The sequence below is a fragment of the Ambystoma mexicanum genome, chromosome 1q, assembly GCF_040938575.1.
Source record: "Ambystoma mexicanum isolate Mex_15411 chromosome 1q, UKY_AmexF1_1, whole genome shotgun sequence".
NCBI classification, from domain to species: domain Eukaryota; kingdom Metazoa; phylum Chordata; class Amphibia; order Caudata; family Ambystomatidae; genus Ambystoma; species Ambystoma mexicanum.
Window position 1 is genome coordinate 568,971,003 of NC_090922.1, and position 25,194 is coordinate 568,996,196.

At 47.0% G+C, this 25,194-nt stretch overlaps 1 protein-coding gene across 4 annotated transcripts in view; it reads right to left on the minus strand.

Annotated features, from left to right (window-relative positions):
- Nucleotides 1-933: 933 nt before the first annotated feature.
- The window catches only part of MGST3 (microsomal glutathione S-transferase 3), a 56,675-nt gene continuing 32,414 nt past the window's right edge, over nt 934-25,194 (minus strand). For 3 of the 4 annotated variants that reach the window (XM_069641049.1, XM_069641048.1, XM_069641047.1), the window contains exons 2-6: nt 16,837-16,960; nt 15,002-15,075; nt 7,572-7,629; nt 5,922-5,994; nt 934-1,215 (exon numbers count right to left, since the gene is read on the minus strand). In XM_069641049.1, coding sequence (XP_069497150.1) covers nt 1,094-1,215; nt 5,922-5,994; nt 7,572-7,629; nt 15,002-15,075; nt 16,837-16,953 — 444 coding nt within the window. In that variant the 5' untranslated portion in view covers nt 16,954-16,960 and the 3' untranslated portion in view covers nt 934-1,093. Of the gene's footprint in view, nt 1,216-5,921; nt 5,995-7,571; nt 7,630-15,001; nt 15,076-16,836; nt 16,961-17,309; nt 17,539-25,194 lie in introns of those variants that run through there. The other variant, XM_069641046.1, reaches the window with a different exon arrangement.

Here is a 25,194-nt window from a genome sequence, read left to right on the forward strand (position 1 = left end):
CACATTTTGGTGATGCAGGAAAATGCGGCCTCAAGTCTTCCAAAGAACACTAGTTTCTGGTGTCGCTCACTGGCCCTGCCGCCTACGTCACCCAATGGACCAGCTTTCTCTCCCTAAAATATACCTTGGGCAATGTGTGCAGCAGCAGGATCGGCAAAACATTTATTGTGGGGAATGGTGAGGGAGTAGAGGGGGGGGGGGGTTGGGTGGAGCATCCGGCTGCCCGTGAAGTCCTCACTTCCATAAGGACAGGAGAATTTGGGAATCTAGAGATTTTGGGGTGTACGGAATAGTTCTCCCAGCGTTAGCAAAGTACTGGCCCCATCAATTCAGCAATCCCAGGGGCCCAGAAGTATTTGCCGGTTTCTTCGAGATTCCAAATGGGCCACCTGTGCCCACCAGGGCAAGGTGCACATTGGGCCAAGACTGGCACACGTTTCAGGCATTCGTTAAAATGCTTCAATCACTGAAATAGTTACTGGAAAGAATTAAACCAAGATGGAAGCATATTTGCACCATGTATTTTACCACAAGTGGTACTGTTGTCCATTACAAGTCAAGCCCCGTTTCGTTTAACAATGAATCACACTTTATTAGGATCACGTTTTGAGAAATTGCCACTTGGACATGAACGGGACAGTGCCCACAATCAGGCTCACCCCTGCTCACTGGGGTGAGGAACGCCAGGAAGAAGCCCATGGGGAGCGCCCAGTGATTAGGCCTAAAGAAAACCATGGCCCCCCCTTTATCCAGGCTACACAAATTACACTCCCCGCCCCTCCGCCATTTCCCCCTGCCCCAGTCACTCACAAAAATAATGACAAAGACTGAGCCAATGTTGTGCAGTGTGCTCTTTGGGAGACTGGTCCAAGTGACCTTTACACTGCGGATCTCCCCCCCCCACCCCCCCCCCCCAAACACAGGCACCGTTAATTATATGTACCAAACTTTTATTTAGAAAACACACAAATAGAAAGTGCTTTAAATTGGACGGTTGAAGGCACTCGCATGGAAACAGTGGGCCTAGGGCTGTGCTGTGGACCATGAAAGTGGTGGCGCAGGTTCCTCGCCGCACAGTCGGCTGGTGGACGGCTCAGCACCAGGTCTTGGGACTCCAGGACCAGTCGAGATGTCTGAAGGCAAAGCAGAGCGTGGTGCCCGCCAGGCCGAGGATAGCAATGCTCCCCAGGGCACCGCGCTTTCGTTTATCGGGGTCTGAAAAGAGAACAAAAAGACGGTTATAGAAGAACCCCATACGCTCCTGTACTGGGTCGGGGGTGGGGGGAGGGGTGGGCGGAGGGGGAAGAGGAGGCTCCCTTCAGGGGGTAGGTAACAAGTGTGGCAGCTTTATGTCCTTGACCAAGAAAGGACGACACAAAGTACGAAAACACAAGACTGAATGAAGGGTACCAAAAAAGTAGTGGTACTGTGACTCCGGTGGCGGACAGAGTAGGATTGAAGGGAGCAACGTGCAACACGTTTTTCAAGGGTTACACTCATGCTGGCTGATAGCCAATTGAGTTGAAATAGATTTTAGTTTAGATATAACTGATATCCGGTGGTAAAGTGGAGAAGTGTGCTTTAACTTCACAAAGAACAGCTCCGGAATGGTGATGCAAAAAGTAGTGGAGCGGTTAACAGTAAAAACTAAAAAGTAGTGGAACACCGCTCCAGACCGTTCCCGCTCACTTCGACCACTGAATACAAGGTGAACTCTGGTGCACAAAGTGCCACTTAGCAGTCCTCCTCAAATAGCTCCTACCTTCGGCGCCCCGCACTCCTGTATCCTGCATGCGATAGACCTGCCCCTTTACAGGCCTTTGAGAGGAGAAAGGGCAGGGCCAGGTGGAAAGAGCAAGACAGACATGCCAGCTCGAGTTTTAACTTCACAACCTTCATAGATTTCCATTTTCTAAAAAGAATCCCAATGAAATTAACAGATTGCTATTCTACTTTACGTTTTATTTACACAAATCTAACGATTAGGGGAGCAACCTACTTTAAATCCGGGGCTCGTTGTCGGGTTGCTGAGAAATGACAGCCTGAAGGCCCAATTCATTTTTCTTTACCTCTGGGGCGGAGTACCAGCTGCAATCAGCCCATTACATGCCAAGGAGCTGCTGCCGCTGGCCATTCTACTGGAGCAAATCAGTCCCACCACAGGTGCCAGAAAAAGAGTTCCAAGACTACATACTCTCTCTCTACTGACTTGCCCCAACCTACCCATCGGCCAATCTCACTCCCGACTCTCCCCTCCATCCCTACAATCATCTACGGCTCACTGCCTGCCCACCTCTTGTGTCCAGTGTGATCCCCGCTCCATTACTCTGGAATGCTCATTCTCGCCGCATTACTCCAACCTCCTAGCTCTACTCCTTTCTGAAGGAGCACTATGCCAGCACATCTACCACCCCACAGCACTAATCCCTCACCCCTTGCTCCTACTATCCCGTTCCTATATCATGTTCTACTGTCCTGGTCCCTGGTTCATAGTTCTACCTTCCCGGACATCCTCTCACCCCTTGCTCCTACTATCCCGTTCCTATATCATGCTCTACTGTCCTGGTCCCTGGTTCATAGTTCTACCTTCCCGGACATCCTCTCACCCCTTGCTCCTACTATCCCGTTCCTATATCATGCTCTACTGTCCTGGTCCCTGGTTCATAGTTCTACCTTCCCGGACATCCTCTCACCCCTTGCTCCTACTATCCCGTTCCTATATCATGCTCTACTGTCCTGGTCCCTGGTTCATAGTTCTACCTTCCCGGACATCCTCTCACCCATTGCTCCTACTATCCCGTTCCTATATCATGCTCTACTGTCCTGGTCCCTGGTTCATAGTTCTACCTTCCCGGACATCCTCTCACCCCTTGCTCCTACTATCCCGTTCCTATATCATGCTCTACTGTCCTGGTCCCTGGTTCATAGTTCTACCTTCCCGGACATCCTCTCACCCATTGCTCCTACTATCCCGTTCCTATATCATGCTCGACTGTCCTGGTCCCTGGTTCATAGTTCTTCCTTCCCGGACATCCTCTCACCCCTTGCTCCTACTATCCCGTTCCTATATCATGCTCTACTGTCCTGGTCCCTGGTTCATAGTTCTACCTTCCCGGACATCCTCTCACCCATTGCGGACACTACTCCACCGCTCTGTAAATCAATGTTAGTTTTGTGAGCATTTTTGTGTCAAAAATGCATTGTCTTCCCTGTAATTTGTCACTGAAATGTATTTATCATTTTGTTTTAATGCATGCTGTTGACTGCGCCTCTAGAAGCCATAGGAACCAAACAATTGCTGTGTTGGACAAACCTTCGCCCAATAAAGGTTCACTCCTGGAATGTGCTCAGACTGGGCCCTCAAGAACACTTTCATGATCACGTTTGGCATGAGGCAGCTGGCACGTGCAGTACGCACACTAAAAAGCACTCCTAGTGCCCATCAAAACAGTCACACTGAAGTCTAAGCAGAACGTAGGCCAAACTCGAGTAGATGGGGAGGGGGGTGGGGAGAACCAAACCTACTTTCTTGGTACCTGCATGGTACACGTACAAGTTTGAGCTTTATCGGAGGAATGGAAACATTCATGAAAAAGGTGGGAGTCCAACATTATTTCTACATTAGAATTCAGGTGGTCGTACTCAGGATGGGAAAGAGAACCTGGTATATTCAGTTGCGTCGCAATTGTCTGGGCATTAATGGGCCGTTTATGGATTGTGGAGCCAGGATGTTTGACTGGTGCAATGTAAACTCTGCTCAACGGTTTCCCGTGGGACTTTGCTTTGCAGAAACACCACGTTAGGGGATTCGATTGGTTGTCTGTCCGGTAAAGACAGGATATTGCAAACCCAAAACAAGGAGACATCATGCGTACGATGCAGGTGCTCCTTTTGCAATAATTGTGTGTTCTAAATTTCACAAACAGATGCAGCCGTTTTTCATTTGTTTTTGTTCATTTTACATTAATAAAAGGTGCTTCTCTTTATTTCCCTTTTTTCCTTTAGATTGTGGAAACCTTTTAAAGTTTATTTGGAAGTCGTTGCGTCACACTTGCACAAGTGTCAAAATCACGTCACTTCTAACATTTAGCCTCTGGTAAATGCGCAATACATTCTGTAGGGCCAATTTAGGACACACATGGGGGTACTTGGACATAAGTGTATTCCTATTGTATTTACAGAGTGTGTTTTAGATCATTATATGTACATATTGTCTCTGTTCTAATGTGTTTGTGGATCAATGTTGTATAAACGTTTGGATTTATACACTCCAGTAACCATTATTCTTTTAATTTTAAAAAATGTGATTTAATAAAGACTTTTTATATAAGTTGTACAATTTTCGAAATAAAAAGGACACGACATGCAGCCAAGGATGGATATTTACAAGTAATTGACAGTAAGTGCAGCCATTTTATGGAATATTCATAGAGTGGGTGCACTTGAATGACTGGGTACATTTTATTTTAGTGGGAAGCGAGTTCTGGGGAGGGGTCAAGTAGAGAAAAAAGCGGAAGCAAGAGGTTGCACAAGACGAGCAAGAGTCAGATTGAAAAGGCTGTTAGATTGAAGAATGACCCATGTGTGGGTTTGGGGGTGTTCATTTCCTTTGTCTGGTCGGTATTATCTTTTGGCTATGGCGTGAGGAGCTCAGGCAGGCACAGTGGGCTTTGCCTGCACCATAAGCCAGGGATATTTGCAGCGAGAGGAAGAGAGAAAAAAGTGACAAGTGTCCAGGGAAAAGAGGGGGTCGGCGAGCATTGAGAAAGACAAAAAAAGTGGATAGGAAAAAGGTAGCCACAGAAGTGCAAGAACTGGCAAGAGCGAATGGGAAGAGCAGATAAGAGCTGGCAAGAAAGAGAACAATGTGCGAGAGGGAGAAAAGGGAGTAATAACAGAGGGGGGAAAGAGTGCGAGGCAGTAAAGGAGGAGGAGATATCACAGGAACGCAAGCAAGCGACCAGAGAGCAAGAGGAGACGGAACAGGGGGCATGGGACGGAAAAAGAATAAACATTTAAAAGGACGAGTGGGAGAAGAGACTAGAAGGGAGAGAAAGAAGAAACAGACCAAAAGTGATGGAGAGCCAAGAGAGGCAGGAGACTGAACGGGAGGGTATGGGAGAAAAATAAAACAATGATGGGGTGGCAGTGAGAAGGAAAGTGGGGCAATGCTGGTCAGAATTTCTGTCCTATCAGATCTTCCAAGACATCTGGGGATAGAAGTCATGAGCAGCAGATATGGGCAAGTGCTCCCCGCCCCCTCTAAAATACCCGAGAAGCAAAAGTAGTAATTAAAAAAAAAAAAAAAAAAAAAATTAATATATATATATATATATATATATATATATATATATTTTTTTTTTAAAAGGACAATTGAAAGGTTGAGAATAAGAGGGAACTGTTTTGGACTTGCCATGGTGCACGTCTGGGACCCCCTGCTGCTCTTCTCAACACTGGAGGCTTTGCAGCGTCTGCGCAGAAAGATTGGGGCTAAAAAGGTGTACTCGCCCCTGGCCATTTGCCATTAATAATGGATTTTTGGCGAGTAGGAAATGGTGTGCTCTGCATAAATGGAGAATTGAGGGGGGCAAGTGACTTTTTATGCTTTGCTAGCAGCTTCAATTTTTACCCACGAGTATATACAATGCGATGCTGAACCTTTGCAAGGAAAGGTAGGCTTTGCAAAGTAAGGACAGCAGAGTGTAACGTTTAAGAACCAACTTGTCACCCCAGCGGAAATTCGATCTGCATTTATGGCCCGTTTGTGTGGCCTAGTTACTCCTGCAGAGGAAAGTCAAGCCAACAGTGGGGATGGTGGCAAGTTCACAGTGCGACGTGTAGGAAGGAGGAGTTGGGTAAAGAACAGGCACTCGGTGAGCTTCTTTGCAAGGCTGTTGCCAGCGGTGGACCCATGAACCTACCTCCGGTGTAGTAGCCATGAGCAAACATGAGGCGGCCCACGATCCAGCTCACTCCAAGGATGCTGCTCGCACGCTGAAAAACAGGGAATTCACATCAGTTTAGGCAGCCGAAAAGACCACAACAGCTGCTTTCTCCGCGCTGGAACGGGTCTCGAGATATAACATATTTACCACCAGGATCACTTACAAAAAATGTTTAACCATATTACAATCTTTTTCCCAGAGCCTTATTCCCGAGACAAATCAAAACCGAGAACATCTAACTTGGTCTCCGGAAGCACTGTACAGAGCCACTTCCCTGCAGATCGCCCCACTTAAAGTCGAGCAGGCAGACTGGCCAATTTTTGTTTGCAAATTGCCAACCTGTAGCCAGACTGCAAGGGTGACGCTGCCAAAGGAACACTGTCCATCTCGTGCATGCGCTTTTCCACATGTCGCGAGATCATTAGCTTTCTACCCCGCAGTAAAATCAGGCAGAGGGGTTTTAAAAAGCCAATCGTGGTTTGCCATGCACCGCGGTACACCACTGGGCCATTTTTCCCATTCCCAACTGGCTGGTTTCATTTCTGCTCAGCCTGTTCTTTGATCAAATTTGTGGTGCAGTTCTTGTGTGGAAGTGGCAAACTTTCCTTATATATTGTCATCTGAAGCACTAATGAATGCAGTGCTTGGGGTAACCTTTTACTTAAGGAAACCACTTAACGATCATTGCAAAAGATTTGCTCGGACTTTCAGGACAGCGCCATGATTAGTGCTTCGGGTGACAATATATTTAGGAAAACCTATTCAGCCACGGCCAATAGGGTGCGCCTATTAGGGACCGCTGCTAAAACGGTAATCCGTAAAGAGGGCGTCCATTCAGAAAACCAGTTTCAGACTGCCTGGTCTAACACCCGGCTAGTTCCTGCCCACATATATCCCCAAGCAGATCAGCGCAGTAGGATAGTACGGCTGTTGATTTGCTGGGTGACACCAATAAATCAGGACTTTTGAATTAGATATAATTATGGTTTGATCCACATTAAGGACTACTTGTAGTTTTGCTAATTAACAGATGACCTAACTTGGGTCATTGCGCAGACCAACAACATACTTTCCGTTTTCTTCTGTATACACTGGGAGGCTCAGGGGGGACCTCGTATGGTGCTGCTGCATTTGACTATTTAATAGACCATAGTAGACTAGCGAACCCTAATTTGTTACTCCCCTTAGTTGCTTTACACATACAGTAGGATAGTACAACGGCTTGTTCTGGCACAGAAGCCAGCCAGGCAACAGTGGTTGTTCACCAGATTAATTTGTTTAAGTCGTGTTTAGCCGCCCCCCTCCTCCCCCTCCGAGATTTATTTTTCGGGTATTGGTCCATGTGTACGATCTAAAACAAGAAAGTACTGTTTTCCATTTCCACATCCTGATCTGTATTCAATTTATCCCCAATCCAACAGGTAAGAGATAGCACATGTAGTACAGCTCAGTGGCAACGCGCTCGTCTCGGAAGCAAGACGACGCAGAGCAACACAGGTTTGAATAAAACCTCTTCGGTATTAAACGTGTTATAAATAACCAATATAATACAGCATGAACAGCACCACCCTGCACCCTCTGCCCGCTCCACCCCCACCCAACCCCTCCTTTATGCACACCACTTACTGGGAGAGCAATTCCTCCAATGGCGAGGAAGAAGAGAAAGGAAGGATACATTTCCAGTCTAAGAGAGAAGAAACAGAGCTGATCATTTAAAGCAGAAAGAACTGAAGCAACGACAGATTACGATGGTGGTGGTAGTTGAGCACCCAAGAACCAGTCCCCAGCTTCCCCACTTAACCAAGTTTCACAGCTTTTTGGAAAACCATTTCATCCTTCTTTGGCACCAGTTTCAATTTATAGCAAGTTTGTAAATGCAAGTTGTAAATGCTAAGAAGTAACAACACTCTACTATTAAGCACTACAAAAAAAGCAGACCCTTTAGTGAATGCCAGTATTTAGGGAATAACTCTCCCGTAGATGGTGCCCAATGCCAATACGTTCCGCAAAGTGGTCTCTACAACACTATACACTGCCCCCTCACACTGGTAGGTCGAGGTCGGCATGCAGAGATTATCACGAATACCAAAACAACGAATTCCCCCCCAAAAAAAAGGAATAAAAAAAAATTACAAAAGGGTTAGGAATAGTGGTTTTGGGGATGGGCCAAAAGTATCAATAACAAAAAAGTGGTGGTTTGGGGGGCAACCCCCTAAAAAAAACTAAAAAGGAATTAGTTATTTGGGAATTCGTTATTATGGTATTAGTTATTTTGGATTAGTTATTACATGTAGCCATCAAGGTCTACCAACATAATCAGTGCAGATTCCAGACTGTTTAGATCAGGGGTCTGCAACCTGTGTCTCATCTGATTTAGTGCCAAACAACTGCCATGGACTATGCTAGCTTGGGCCGATGGGAGTTGTAGTCCAAACCATCTGTATGGTCAAAAGGATGGCAACCCCTAATATTTTGTAAAGAAAGAGCAACTCCAATAGGGACATAGAAACACAGATGGCAAGAGCAAACCAGAGCTGCAAGCAAAAAGGGTACGAACATTATGCATTACCTCCATGTCACTATTACTTCCTCGTCCCAAAAAGTAGTTATGCGGTTCACTCCATTGAAGAGCTCATGGCCACATCTTAGGCCGGCTCGCCCGTCCAGGAGATAGAACTTGGGTCATTGGAGGTGCCTTACCTTAGTGTGTTCCTTAAGGGACAACAGTAGCTGGTTCCCTCCCTAGTGTAGTCCCTGCAGGATAGCGTTCCTCCTCCTTGCTTAGCCAAAGTCACTGGGAGAACTTTAGGGTGGGTCCGAACAGGGTCCCGGAGAGCATCGGAAGCCTGGCAGGGTGGTTGCTGTCTACTTCTGGCATGCTCATGTCTGAAAAATACCTGCAGACACAACTAAAAACAGGTATGTAATGGGCTAACCAGGTGGCATGGTTTCTTTGGTTTTCTAGGGATTGGCCACCTTCAGCTCTATTGAAGCACTGGGCAGCAGAGCTCTCACCGCCTCCCACCAAAAGGCATGTAAGGAAAGCACTGCAAGAAGAAATGGAGAGCCCTCCCATCTCGTGGCAAGTTTGGTCTCTCACTGCTCTCTCTGAAAGTTGCGGACAAAGGGTGGCCTGAAAAATGTTGTGCATGTGGGGAGAAAATACTATTCTGTTACGACGATATTCTGTTAGGACGATTTATACCACGCACTGCTGCCATTTGCATTGCTCCAGTCGCCCATGTGGTTCTGTAACCAAAGTGGGTGGGGTTGGTTAGTGATGGAAGGGGGAATAGGATAGAGGTTGTGCTCTTCTGTTGATGCTTGCGGAACCAAGCGAAACTGGCGTCTGTGTGAGCTTGTTGGGTGTGCCTTGTGGCGTGCACTGCGCTGTGTGTCCGGAAGGGTTAGCATCCAGTGTCTGGTTTGTTTGCAACTTTTGTGACATGGGTAGTGGTGGGTGGTTTGCATGTTTTTTGGTGGGTCATTTTGCTGGCCCTTTTTTGGCGTGTGTAGCACATGAGAGGTATGCGGGTGTGGAGAAGAGGAGGGGGTGGTTGGTTGGTTTCTGTTTAGAGCTGTGTGTGGTGTGGGGTCATTATGGTTCTTCAATCTGTATTGTCCTAGGCTTGCTTTGGTCCCAGAATATGGTTTGTGGTTGATTTTTGGTTTTATGCTCGTAGTTTGGCTATCAAATAGGAAAATGCAGTTATTATGCAAAATCTTTCCCTGCATGTGTATCGTGTAGTGGGCTGGTGGCCATCTTGAGTAGGGTAAACGGTTGACCTCTCCAAGCACACGTGACTAGTTCAGGCATTACACACAATGCTGACGCTTAAAGGCTGCGTTAGTCTTGTTCAGAGCAGCATGGGGTCCAGCAGGAAAGTAAAGAGAAAGCCACATGGTCATGACGTCCATCCTTGTTAGAAAAGGAACAAGCACACTCAACGACAAGTTAAGTTAACTGCCCTGCAGGCAAAAGTGTTGAAATTAAAAAAGGGGAAGGAGACAACCAAAAAAACCAGAAAGGATTAGCACTCAATCTTATTCATCATCCCCATCATCAGTTTCCTCACTCAGAGTGTTCACAGGAGAATAGAGAAGATACCTGAACAGAGAAATGGTGTCCGATGTCGTGGAGGTGGCAGGATGTATCGCCTTGAAACCCTCACGTCACAGGGTTCTCAGAGGATCCAAAAATGATGAAGTTTAAGCAAACATCCGGAAAATGACCACCTGTAATCTCAGGCATAACATTTTCTTTTAGATTTTGACGGATTGGGGAGACCCAGATCGAGATGCGAAGCTTCCTAGCAAAAACATGTCACATGAGAAGAAAAAACCATGCTAAGAATTTTCTGGTGGATGACATCCTGACTAGCCTTATGGCCATTACTCCATGGCAGATGCTGCTGCAGTAAAAGACTCAATAACAAATATAGATGGCGGAATGAAGGTGCACATTTCCAAGATCCACCACTTGCGCGTTGTACACCTCACAGATTAGGTTTTAAAGATTATTTCATAGATCTAGCGGATGGATTGGACTGTGCATTGCTGATGCACACTATGAAGAGACATGTACAATTTCTTTCCAATTGGGCGCTCAATGGGGTCAGATCACCTGCCATGATGGGAGCTGCTATGTCCGGTAGGAGATACATGCCAGGGATTGGCATCCTGAGGGCAACCAAGAAGCAACGGCCGTGAGGATGCCTTTTGAGGGCACACCGTTTGGGGACAGTCTGGAGGAGAAGATGCAGAGCGTTCTGCAACAAGTAAGCAGAGAAATTGGGAAGTAGGAAGCAGCGTTATAAGCCCACATAATGGCTATAAGAAACCATCATCTCCCTTCTTCATCCAGAAATTAACGTCAAGGATCTAGAAACAAGACAAGCTCAAAAAAGGGGTCACCAGCACAGTAGCCAAGACCCGACAATCTTGACTGCAGCCTCGTGGGGACCAGACCTTCCAGTTTGTGTACAGATGGAAGAAAGCGACATTGGCTCGATGGATCCTTCACAATGATGGCACAAGTTCCCGAGGAATGGGTACAAGATACAATTTATCCATCCCCATGTGCAGTAATCATGCCTCTTTCTTATAAAGAAAGAAAGAGGCGCCATGAGGCTGGGTATTTTAGAAATGTTGGGGAAGGGGGTAGTCATGAAGTTTGAAGGAAGAACAGGCACCTGCATGGACTCCCTGGATTCCAGAGCCATCACAAGCTTGGAGGAAAATGTTAATCTTGAAAAACGACAATACGTTTTAGAGAAAGTTTCAAAATGGGCATCCTATGGCGATTATCCTAATCTTGGGCCAAGGAGGGGTTTTTCACTGGACCTCGAGGATGCCCACTTTCATATTCCAATTCACCCCGATCAGAGTTGGTTGCGGTTTGCAGAGCAGACATGGCATTAGCAATTTCGGGCCCTCTTTTGGTCTGATAGGAGCCCTTTGGGTGTTTACTACGATTCACGCTCCAATGGTGGCAGCTTTTCAAGAGGGAATACAAATGTTAGCCGATGTGATCGACTGGCTGATCAGAGCCCCAATAAAGGACTTGCTGGTTCGCCAAGTCCAGCAGAGATGGGAGGCAATGGGACAACTCACGTGGCTGATAAACGTGAAGAAATATTTGGGATGGGCCCAGTTGGGCCTTGCTTCTTCCAGACAGAGCAAGCAAATTGAGATTACTGAGAAAAATGTGCACTTTACAGCAAACATCAGCAAGACCTCTACAAGGACACATGGAGGCTTGCATTCATGCAGTACCATGGGGGCCAGGCTCCAACTACAACCAGCAGTGAGTCGCAAACCTTGGGTCATGGCGTCAAAGGATTACAACGCAATCCTTTCAGTGGACGACAAGCTCCGGGAAGACCTGAATGGGGGGCAACATAGAAAAAACATGAGCAAAGGGTTTCTGTTGGCATCTCCTTTCCCCATCATACTTGCTACTGTTGCCAGCAAGGTAAGTAGGGGTGCTACCATTGGGTCTCTTGGTCATCAAGAGAAGTGGGAACTTAACTGGAGGTAGCCGGCAGTTGCTTACAGACTTCTTTGATGGTTCGAGCTGAGGTTCATCAGATTGTTGTGGTTCAGACAGAATGTAACCACTATGGCTTGCAAATCGATTTGAGATCTAGGCAGACAACGATAGTTTCCCCCGGTGGGCGGTGCGTGTCAGGGAGTGGATAATCAAGCAGCAGCTCAGTGAAGCACGTGGTTTCCAGCCTCCAGGAATGGTCATTAAAACATTGGCCGTTCAGTGACATGTGAGATTTGGAACCCCTTGCTGGATGTGTTGCTCTGGGTAATGCAGTTCAGGTCATTCTGCTCCAGAAACTCATGCGACGGGGAGTGGAAGCCCCATAATGGCTGGAGTGGCTGCTGTGTGATCGCCCTCCATGCCCCAATGCCCTCGACTGCCAAAGTAGTACAGAAAATCATCGAGTGCAGGGCTTTGATAACCCCGGTAGTCCTCTTCTTGGCTTGCAGGCCTTGGTTCCCCTCTCCTTCGGGAGATGGCAGTGGAACCGGTGAGCCCCCTTTTTAGCCTGCAAACAGTTTTGGGTCCAGACCTAGGGCTCCATCGCAGCAGGCGGAGCTGTGGGGTGAGGACATTGAGGGGCATAATCTGCAGGACAGTGGCCTCTCAGCTAGGAGTAAATCTGCAAAGCTCCTAATTCAAGAGTGTTCTCCTCTTGAGACCCATGGTGCTGGGTGGGGTTCCTCCTGGGGATATGGTTTAAAAGGTGGTTCAATCCTCTGCATTTCAGGAAATTAAGCTAAAGCTTTTTATATGGAAACCAGTTTTTTTTGTGGCAATAACTGGGCAGTCGTTAACCCACCTTTGTATCTACTACTGGAAGACATTGTTTACAAGCGTGATCCTCTCTCCCAACAGCATTCTCAAAATGTTATTCTCAGGAGCTGCAACTGCCTGCCTTTTATCCAAATCCAAAAATGAACAGAAGAGAAAACGGCATACACTGGATGTCAGAAGAATGGTACTAACATGCATGGATAACACTTCTCAATTTCGCAAGATGGACCGTTTGTCATGCGTGGACCTGCAGGGCCTGGGAGGAAGGCATCAGTGGCTTACATTAGCAGATGAATTTGTGCTACTATTCTGCCGGCCTATAACATTGCATGGGCCCCACTTCCTGCTGGCGTGCAAGGCAGATCAACTCAGGGCATGGAGACGTCCTGGCTGGAGGTCCTTGTTGGTCATTTGTAGGGTGGCCCCCTGGTCAGACCTTGCCATTTCACAAAATTCTGCAGAGTAAATGTGGATGGACTCTACTCTTGTGCTTTTGGGATGGGGTTTTTAGTTCAGGAACTTGGTGAACAACACTGGTTCTCAGAGAACTTAACTAAATAAAATGGTGCGCAACAAGTTTTGTTGTCTGCATTATACTTTCTGGAGCCCTGAAACCACAGCCATTGGGACTTCTTTAAAAGCACTGGGACGAGGAAGAGGGATACCATGCTTTGATAATTTACCGGTAATGTTTTACTCCCAGTCCTACCTTTCCGCACCACACTACTTGGGACCCACCTTTCCCTGCCCGGGTCGGTAAAGGGCCCAAGAATCCGGGGAGAGAAGTAAGGATTATGGGGCTTGTGACGATACATCACTTCTGAAGGGGATACGAAAAAAGCAACGCGGATATGGGTTCCTGAATGGAGGGGTTAATCTCAAAAGTACGTTCTGCGATGAGGAAGAGGAGGGGTAGTGAAGATAACTAATCAGAGCAATTCTTCACTCCTAAACCATGGCCCTGGTGCCAGTGCCCATCGTGTGCGAGAGAATCACCCTTGAGTTATACAGAGGTCTCAGCTAAAGTGATGTAGATATAGCGGAGATTGTTCTAGAAGGCAATGCAGCGACAGACGAGATGTGTTCAACAGGAAATTATGGAAAGTTACAGTGATCAAGAATATTCGAATTGGTGCCACTCTGCCACTAGAAGCACTAGGAACAATAATGGCAGTTTGCCATCAGCAGCTCTTGCAACAGGGAAAGCAGGCTGCTGTTAAACACCTGCAACTCTTTAACCCCTCCACCCCCTATTAAAAAAAAAAAAAAAAAAAAAAAAAAAATCGGGCGATCCACCAGTTGCACCCGAGCACTGAAATGCAATCCCCGTCACCCGTTCCTCATGATGCCCGCACAGCGTGCCGATCGGTTTAAATGGCCACAGCCTTTTGGGAGGGAGTGCGCAGGTCTGGGCCCATTTCGCCTGCCAGCTCCTTGCAATCCCCGCACATGAAGGAACTAAAACAGGATCCTTGTGCAGAGAACACATTAGATGCCTAGGCGTTTCATAATGCCAGCACCACGTGCCAAACACCCACAGGAGGTCACTGGGCACCTAGCAGCGAACAATAGTAGGATTTTTCTTTTTAAATATGTGGACATGGGATGTCGCATAAAACGCACTGTATCCAAACCAAATATTCACTCTGCAGTTTTAGAACGAGAATGTTTTGCCCCGGGGTCTAAACCTTGCAGTGCTTCCCTGCTAGGAAAGAACGGAAAGGGTATTGGATGTGGGGAGGGGGCCGTCATCTACAGTCAGTCTCGCATGGTATTACAAGATTGTGAGTGTTCTGTGTCTATGTGGTAACGATACTGGCGGTTAGTGTTTAGGACAAGTTAACTAGTGACTCAGTTATTCCCCAAATCTTTGCACCAGTAAATTGGTGGTCGTCCAAAAAGGAGTTCAGGGCCAAACGAGAGTCTGGCCAAAAGAGCAGGAACTTCAATCTAACTACACACCAATTGACCCCACACTCTCATGGAAGCCATACCCAGGCAAACACAGGGCAACTTAGCTGAGCTTCCACTAGAGAGTGCAGATGGAGATAGCCGGGGACAGGGCAGGGGGTTTAGAGGGCAAATGCACGGCTTTTTTAGAATCCTACCAAACATCCTGAATTTGAGACCGTTGCTTTAAAATACAAATCGGGATTACCAAGACCTAATGAACACAACAGTGGCACATCACAATCCAGGAAAAACAGAGCACAGCAGGCATACATACGTGTTCTGATGCGCACGCTGAATGCAGTTGAAGATATGTCCATTCTCCGGGTCATCGCTGTACATTTTGGGGTACTGGGAAAATAAAAAGAAAAATCATGATGTTCTAGCAAACGGTTTCCCGATAGAGGCAACCCTCATTTCCTTCCGAAGGACAACGTTGCAAACCACAGCAGTCCCCCATTTGTTGCAGTGGGGCAGAGTGGGACAGTGCTCGAAGTGGGCTGGCAAAACAATAAAAAAGATAGTCTTCCCCCGATCTCGGATCTGGGAAATCTCTTGTCCCAGAGTTCAGTGACACTGCACCTAGAGTATTTACTATTTAAAACAGCCAGGTCATCAGGATCAGAAAGGTGTGTGGGGTGGGGGGCGGCGGTCACAATGCCTGGGAAATCGCTCAATAGTAAGTTACACTGCAGAAAATGTATTTAAATACAGCTTTTTAGTTTAAAATGTCTGCTCCTTTTATACTTTGCCAGAAACATTCTAGGAAAGGCTCCTCCCTTGGGTTATTTCCCATGTCATCGTGATTTAGCTTCTGAGAGGCAAATGTTTATGAGGGTGGGGTGGGGAGGTTAGGAACTATCCCCCCATCCCTGCACTGGTACAATCACACAAATCACTTCCAGTATTGGTTAGGACTTCAAGCTCTAATTGAGAACGAAGTGGCGCTTTTTGACCCCACTAATGTGCAAACCCTTAGATTGGGCAGCCCACGCGTCTTCCCATGGTCCCTCGCCAGGGACTATACTGGCTAGGGCTGACGGGGAGTGCAGTGCAAAACATCAGGACAGACGAGATGTACAAATGCCTACCCCTCCAAGCTCACCCTTCAACATGCCTGCAGTATTTGCAGGTGTTCCCAGCCCCCCGGCCCCCGCTGCTCCTGGTACCTGTGCTTCCAGCGTAACCGTGAAAAAACCAGTGGCAAAAGACTGATATTTTAAGATCTGACTTTTCGCACCTATATATGTGGGGGTGGGTTAGGGCAATGGTCTCCCCCGCCTGGAAAGTGGAAAGAAATGTTTTTCTTTTTTTATCTATCTGTTTTTGCGGCGACCATACCACATGGAACCGGCTTCCAATTGACATATTCACCTCCCCAGCCTTCCCTTGTGCTCCCCTTCCCACCGGGGTCACACCTCTTTCAGGACCCGAAGATTCTCCCGAGTGCCCTCACTTTCCTCTTGAGCTGGCACCCAGACCCCTCCTCGCCCATCCAAAAATGTCAGAAACCACCACACAAAGACCAAAGCTCAAATAGCAAACTTCTTTGTTTATTTTATTTATTATTTATCCGTTTCTCTTCTGCTCTGCACTTTCCACTCCCCCTCCCCCTCTCCCTTTCCCTCTCTTCCATGCACTTTTTCCCCCCTGTTCCCTCTCCCATGCACTTGCGCGTTTTCAATGTCACTGGGCCTAGTAAGATCGTTGTTTTGTTCTCCCCTGGTCCCCTCCCTTGCCTTGTCCCGCTCTGAAACACTTATGCGCGAGCGTGCTATAAATAAAATATCAATTCGAGTATAGACCCTTAGGGTGGGGAGCCTGGAATTCCTGTTAATCACACGTCTAGGGGAAGTCAATTTCATAGCCACTGAACCAAAACTGTAGCTCCGAATCCACATCAAGCGATAAAACCACCTCTTTTAAACATTTATCTAAAAAGACCCAATGGCCACCCCCAGCTCTTTGGCGAACAGGGTATACTGAAGTGTACAAGCCAATAGTTGTGCACACACAAGCTTTGCGCAGCGTGGTACTTGGACCACTGGGGAGGAGCTTTCAACATAACATTCATCAATCGCAGCAGGATCAGGTTGGCCTAAAGTCACTCACCTCCACCTTGTACTTCTTGCGTGCCTTGCCCACGTTAAAGGCGAGGTGAGTCACTAGGACGAAGCTGGCCACGCCAGTAAGGGCCACGTACCCATACTCCTTGGAAAGAACCACCATTTTGTCACTGTTAATAGAAACGTAGATATTTTTCAAAACATTAGCTCTGCATGATCAAACACAACGTGCATTCATCTTTAGGCATAGGATAGTAAAGGGCATGTGCATGTAATGCAGGCATCCATTTTAGAACTACGACTCAGAGCCGGCTCAAGGGGCAATCAAGTGGTGCGGTCACACAGGGGCACCGCAAATAGACGGTGCCACCAGCTCACACAATGTAAAGTGTGGCGGCGTGCCCTCTACATGGCACGGTCATGTAAAGTGTCAGTCAATGACTTTCCATTATTAAGCGACCTGCGCCAGCGCCTTTTCAATAATCACGCCACAGCGGGCGAACAGCAAGGGGCTCGCACCGTGCGAATTCTGTTGCACGGGACGATGGCGGACCTGGGGCCGGCACGGCAGGCTTCGATCCGAACCCAAGCACTGCTTGGAATAATATGGTAGATTCATGTACAAGCACCAATAGAGGGCGATATTTCCGAAAATGTTCTTGTTGCAGATCTGCTTTACCACAAGATGGCAGTCTCCGCCTAAAAATAATTTCGAAATTGTTCAGAGCGTTAATTCGGAACATTTTTAAAGCGCTTAATGTATATTCAATCCAAGAAATATTTCTGCTCCAATGCAAATTCCAGTTGTAGTCCCGAGTCTCTTACCAGATTCTCCAACATGGCAAATTCTAGAACATAAGGCAATCGGGTTCCTAATTTTGGCTACTGAAAACAAGTTAATAAGGAGGCTATTGGTTCAATCGTTAATGCTTCTTGCTGCACTTAAGTTTCAGTCCGAATGAGCACACAAACCAAACGATTTTAACAAAAAATAAAACACATACTTCCAGTGCTTTAAGTGGGGTAAGAAATTGAGTTTGGGGGCGTGGTTTTCATTGTGGGCGTGACCTAAAAGTGCACAATCATAGTAAGGTGCGCAAACAAATATATAAATGTATGTGAGCATTTATATGTTTGTATGCGTACTACTATGGTTTGTGCACTTTTCTAGCCATCTTTTATAAACGTAGCAATGTTACATATTGAAAAGTGCACAAATCATAGTAAGTTACGCACACTTGTGTGCTTACCTTACTATGGTTTGTGTACTTTTCAAGCCACCTTTTATAAACAAATATTTGTAACATGTTTCTATATGTTTCTAAAATACGACTTGACACGTAAACAATTCAAGGCACCTTTTATAAAGCGTTGATGACGGACAAAACCCAGGGTGGCTTTGTCCGTCGACAAAGCTTTATAAAAGATGCCGTGAATTGTGCTCAAGCCGTCTTTTATAAAAGAAAATATTTCTACGTTTAGAAAAGATGGCTTGAAACGTACACAGTAAAAGGCATCTTTTATAAAGCTTTGTCAACGGAGAAAGGCGCCTCGGGCTCTGATCTATCTGCTTGGAGCAGAGATCACTGAGCCCGAGGCGTCTTTCACCCTCTGGGAACCCTCGGGCTCAGTGATCTAAGCTGCATATTAGATCACACAGCCCGCAGTGGTGGGGGGGTAGGGAGGTGGGTCAGTGACAAGGGGAGGGCAAACAAAGGGACAGCAACTTCCTCTGATGACCCTGATGAGGGGTCATCAGAGAAAGTTACACTGACTGACGGAAGTGCCGCCAGCCTCAGCGTCTCAGTGACTGGCTGGCACTTCTATCAGCTTGCCTGACATAATGGCGGGCGCATCTCACGTCGCGGCTGCGGCCGGATAATGCGTCCCGCCAATGTTGTGTGGCTCCGGGGGCCCCGGCGGGGCCTCAGCTCAGCCCCACTTTCTGGAGACTGCTGGGGCCCAGCCCACTTAAAGCACTGCGTACTTCCATCTACTATTGCTAAAGTACAACATCCTTCCGATACTCTGGCCACAGTCAGTGAAATGCTGCATAGCGCTCACACCTACCTTTGCTACCCACCGTTACTTAAGCAAAGGAAGAGTCCCAAAACCTAAATGAGGGTCACTAACCTATGAAATCCTTTAGGATCGTGTTCAATTTTAAAAATGAACCAAGCATGCGTCCTCACCATTTGGTGGGCTCTTCACAAGCTCCTGCACTGGGACTCCTACGCTGTAGGAAAGATCTCACAGGTCAGTGTTTGTCGGGATCTGCAGCCAGTTTGTTGGGCTCAAATTAGTTCGAATTTCTGTCAAACTACATCACGTACTGGCTACCCCGCCTTCCGGTTCATGACAGGAAGTCGCCATTTAATGGTACCATGAAATGCATTCCTCTGGATTAATAAAAAATATATAATTTTATTATGTATATAATTTTACATATATACATGTTTGATTGTGCAGCGAAACCCAACTAGAGTGGACATCAAAATATCCACACGCATCATGCGCCGAAACCACCATCAACTTAAAGAGGCATATTAACCCAGACCGAGCACGAAGACACGAAAAACTACATTTCACCGAAACTAATGTAAACAGTAAACGAAAAATCAAGTATACATTTTTTCCCTTTGTCCGTTCTAAAAAAAGATTAATTTCGCAGCACTAAGAAGAAAAAACACCTTATCCTGCCTCCAGCTAAACCCAATAACCCCATTATTTGCATTCACCATTGCCATTCTTGTTGGTTTGGGGGACACCTCGTACGCACCATTTCAACCCCCCTCACAATCTCTAAACCACACCGATCTCAGCACAGAGTCGTTTTAGTTTGGACAAATTCGTAGCCTTGATCCACTTTCTTGATTTTACTTCAGTAAAAGTTATTTTTACCTCTTCAGTTTCAGTAATTCCATTTTGTGCACAAGTATTTTTACTGTGTTTCGAACATTCCTCATTTAGTCTTGATCCAGGCCCCTCACCACTCACTTGCAGACATTGTACACTCTCTGGCATTCACCAGTGGTACCAAGTGGCACAGACAGTACGTGCAGGGGTGGACTGGCCTATAGGGAACTCCGGAGATTTCCCGGTGGGCCTCTGCACCCTGGGCCTCTTTTCTGTGGCATTTTCAAAATGTTTCATAGGAAAAGCATTGGGCTTGCTGAAAATGCGTCATATGGGGCCACTTTGAGCTTTATTTCCAGGGCCTCTTTTGGTCCCCAGTAATTATTTCCAGGGCCTCTTTTAGTTCCCAGTCCAGCCCCAAGTACGTGTGGAACTCTTGGCACGCATGGTTACACGTCCAGCATTTGCACTTAAGCAGATTGCCCTCCAAGCCAGAGTTGCATTTGTCGTGCCATAAATGGTTACACCCCACCGTCATAACTAGGGGGACCAGATTTGCAAAATAAAAAACCGGGACGGCCACAAACAAAAGGAGGACTTCCATAGCAGAACCTCCTGCCCCCCCCCCCTTCTTCCCTTATGTGCACAATTTTCCCAGAACTGAACTGCTATCCTGCAATTAAACCTTGGAGTTTTGATTTTTAATGCAAGCATCTCACAAAGGTGCTTGTGCTCCGATTAATATTAGATGCCTTCCTATCTGGTTGGTTTCCCAGTCAGTCTATGTGGCTCAAACCATAGCTGCCTACATTAGAGAACCAAAAACCCCGAGAATTACGGCACCCAATCTCTGCCCACCTGCCACACCCATATAGTAAATAAATAAAAAATAAATAAATAACCCCTGCCAAGAAACAAAAGTGCTAAAATAACAGGGCAGTTTTCCCCCCAAACAATTGCAATAGAAACAGGAAAAGCTGGCAAAAGAATGAACCTTTGTTTTCTTCCTCGCCAGATATCACAAAAGGGAACACAATGCTCTGCACTCGCCCACGTTTACATTAATTCTGTAACTTGACAGCAAGACCACTGGATTTTCAGGCACAGTCATGTAACGTTCAGTGCCAGATTGCAGAAACGTTTATTATTTGTGCATGGCGTTTGCGCGCAGGCAGCAATGTGCCTAATACAGGAAGGTTTACGGCTCATTTCTATAGTGGTGTCCTGAGTGGCCATAAACCCGGAGACTCCATGCTCTTCCCCGGAGACCCTAAGAAGAGCGTGAAAACCCAGAGTCTGTGGGCTATACCCAGAGTTTAGGCAGGTATGGTCCAAACTGGTAATGAGTATGGTGGCTACTGAAAGGTTGGGGGGTGTTCAAGCCCAGCCTGGGATGTCAGAGGAACACAATGTTAATCTTAATTATTCTGATGTTTGCTTTAGAATTATTGACCACCATCAATATTCAATCATTTCAGACAAATAACCTTCCCTTTATCCAGAAACCGGGACAGGGACTCCCTTTTCCAAAAACCGGGACGTGGTTTTTAAATTAAAAACACCCTTGGGACAGGGGGACAAAGGACCTAATTCCAGGACTGTCCTGGCAAACCTGGGACGTCTACTCCCCTACACCTAGCTGCCTTTTTCAGCTACGGGGCTCATGCAGGGATTACTTGGTCTTCGTTCCCCCCTCGTCCTGCTCGCAATCTGGAGGTCGCGAGCCTTCACTCCAGTCCCTCTCGTAGCAAGATTCTGAAAACTAGCCGCTTCCCGTGGGGCACAAAGGGGATGACCACACGTGTTACCTCCTGTTAATACCGAAGGAGACTGGCGACGGTGCACCGCTGCAAGGAAGGCTGAGGTGGGATGCTAGGTCTGTGATGAGTAAGCGCAGGACTAGACGTAATAAAGATTACCGATAAGCAATACCTGCTTTACTGACCTCTTCCTCGTCCCGGTCCTTGCAATCCAAAAACTCAGGATCTCCAAGGACACCACACAATTCAGCATACATTTAAAACAGAAAATACCACAAATTGCCTGCAACACAGCCAAGGTGAACTGATTCACCCATGAACAGTCTAGGTGGTATGCGCGATTGGTTCTCATTCGGCTCCCCTGGGATGCATTTGTAAACCTCAGAAGCAAGTAAAGTAATGAGGAAGAGGGGCGAGAAGGGAATGCTTGGATTGCTTACTGGTAATCTTTATTACTCCTACACTTCGTCACAGAACCATTTTACCATCCCCCACCCTCTCATGGTGGAAGGGTCCATGATCCCCGTGGGAAAATAACTGGGGACTGTAGGTAAGAGGCATTTATACCTCCAGGAGTCCGGTAGTAGTAAATAGTTGGGTCACGTCGTGGGTCGGGAAGATGGGGCGTAAGGTTAAAGTATTGTAATGAGAAAGTAGGACAAAGTATTGAAGATTACAGCTAAAGTCATCCGAACATTATTCCCCCACAGCGTTATAAATGTGCCCCATGTCCTGCAAATTGCTGGACCACAGCCAGAGTTTTAACTGGTACGAAAAAAGTAGGGTGCCTGGTCATGAAAGCGCACTTGGACTAAGGTTCAACACGGGAACTCTCAAAGGGTGCGGCTTTAGCAAATAACCGCCAGGTGCGATAAGCACATGCCTTTATCTAGGTTTTACCAGCCAATTAAGCGGCAAGATGGAGCCAATGGTAAGCACATATTTCTTAAAAAAATAGTCTTCACAAAATTCCAGCTTTAAACTTGTCCTTTCCTGCCAAAGACCGACCTCTATAAGAACTGGACACACGGGCAACAGGACCCTTATGCATTTTGAGTCCCCCCGCGTAATAAGGCAGCATTTCGCCCCAGATCCATCCTCCCGGCCCATTGCCATTGCATGAAGTGTAAACAGTCTCTTTGAGCATTTGTAAGTGTAGAAGCAAGAACTGGAACAGACTAAGCATTTAGGAACCCCACGCCATCGTTTTCATGTGGTGCCAGGTTGCATGCGGCGTAGATACCCAAAGACTAAAGATACATACATGAGAATCTTTAGAACCTCGGATTATAATTGAAGTTTGGTGGATCTAAACTCAAACTCACTGGACCCACACTTCAGGCAGTCACAAGCTTCAACATTTACCTGGAAAAATATGCTGGTTAGAGAAGCTTTACAATTGCCCAACGCGCTGCAAGAACTGCCCTCTGACCGGCCGCAGAAGGATTGCACCACCTCTGCTCCCCACATGGGCCGTCATCTTTGCTTGGACTAAAAAGCTGATACAAAGTCCTGCCCATACAAAACGGGCACACACCACTTGGCAGCGCCTTACCTCAAATGATTAAAGGTGTTGGCCAAGTCAAATGCCACCTTTGCTCCCTCAGACTTGGCAGGCTACTCAACCCAGACACTGCTCTGGCATCACTTTGCCGCCTCCTCCTCGACTGTCTGAACTCCCTCGCTCCCTCTTCCTGCACGTGCATCCGAGGGCATCCACCACACTCTCTCACTTTGCCCCCTTCTCATCTGGTCCACCAGACCGCCTGGAGACCATGCAAATAGCAGCAGGGTACCGTACAGATCCTATGCCACTCTTATGCCCTCTCCAGCATCCCCTTCTGTAGCATTCCCTTTGGCTCCATCTCCTATCTTGATTTTTAATTCATTTTATTTATCGTTTACAAGGGAGCAAAACCAAAAATGACGCGGCTTATAAAGGCCAATAGATTACTGCTGGCCATGAAAGATGCGGCGCGTTAAAGTGCCAGATAATGAAGTGCAGCGTGCTGCTCAAAAGTGCAGTGGTGTGAAAACACTACACACTACCCTCGACCCTTATATTCTCTGCACTCCTCTGGGATTCCAATGGCCAGACGACCCCCCACACCCCTTAACTGGCATCACCTGGCCCTGCTGATGGAGGGGGCACTTCACCTGGAGAGGTGTCCATTCAGCATTCCACTAGAAACCCCAGAATAATCAAGCGTCTCCGTGAGGCATCAAAAAAAGGGGGCGGGAACGGTGTGGTAACCAGACATGGCCCCAACTTACATTGCGCGAGCAAGCCCAACACCTCCAAGTAGCGTTGGGAGGGGGTCTGCCAAGTGTGTTCAAATAGTGAATTTTAAAGCTCATGCGTCACCCATATAGGTATTAAAAAGTAATAAAGCAGAAAACAAAACCGACACACTTTGTGAAGAGTACGACGTTATTAAACAAGCTCTTTACTTCAAAGGAGATGCAGGTGGGGGGGGGCGTGGGGGAGATGGAAGGACCAAGGGGTTCGCATGTTAAGAGGAGAAGAAAAGCAGAGTACCCACACACAAGAGATCCAGGGTGCAGAAGCCCAGCAGGAACTCTCCCGAGTTCCCTGTCTGCCAACCCGCCACCGAATGGGTGCCGGCCAATCTGCAACCAACCCCAATAAAATCCCCAATGCAAGTGGGCGCCATCAAGTAGTGGATTAGAGTCCCTCTCTCCACACCCCATCCCCAATCGCTCATTTGTTGCAGCGAGCCACCGTATAACCCCACCATAACGTTGTAGTCCCGGGAGGACAGCTCTGCCGCAAGTGCTGGCCTGGAAACAAGACACAAAGCAACACAAGTTCGATCCCCAGGTCCGCGCCTGGAAACCTCTGGGTATTAAGCGCATTATAAAACATGCAACTAAGACATATCCTGTAACAGTGCCTCGATGCTCCCAGGCTGTGTGAGATCTTTAAAAATGCAAATAAATAAAAATCAATGGAGGTGATGGTTATGGGAAAGGAATAGTTTTTTAGTTGCACAGACTATCAGCAGGGACTGAGTGTTTAAATGTCTTAACAACATTGTGTTAATGTGTCCGTTGCTCACTACCAGTTTTATGGTAATCTCATGAACCTGTGGGCCAGTGTTACACCTACTTGCCTGCACTGCGCAACTCATGTTGTTCCGATATACCAGCTTTGCACCAAAGGCAACCAGTTGATGGGGTTGCCATGGTATGAATGGACCGGGCTGGCTTTCCATCAAAAACACCGCTCTCTTCGCCCCGGAAGGGAGTCCCACATAAGATGCAGTGTAGGCCACTTCCATGCTCGGGTCCTTGCCCATCACAATCGTGGGGCGTGCGGGACATTCCGTTTGCGCCGTTCATATTAACATGAATCAGGACATAGACCCGGCGACACCCCCTCTGGCCATTCCTGGGTTCTTTCCATTGCCTGATCTCACTTCCACTGATTCAGGAGTGCTCCATGGTTCTAGTGACTTTTAAACTCATGCGTTTCATTTTCAATTGTATCTTTACACAATATTCCAAACAATCGCAATGTTTCAAATTTTTGAGTTTTCACCGCTGAATACCTCTCGTCTTGATCCAATACCCATCATATCCTTGGGCAGATCCTGTGTTCATACATTTTCTTGATTCCAATTTTGCCTTTCCAGCATGGCACCTGGCAGGCACATTGCAGTGCTATTCTTGTTCACATTAAGGATGTGGCCTATTTTGTATCTATAGATCAAGAAGACACTCAATACATGAGCACGTGGCGCATTTAACTGTTAGGCCTTTATGCC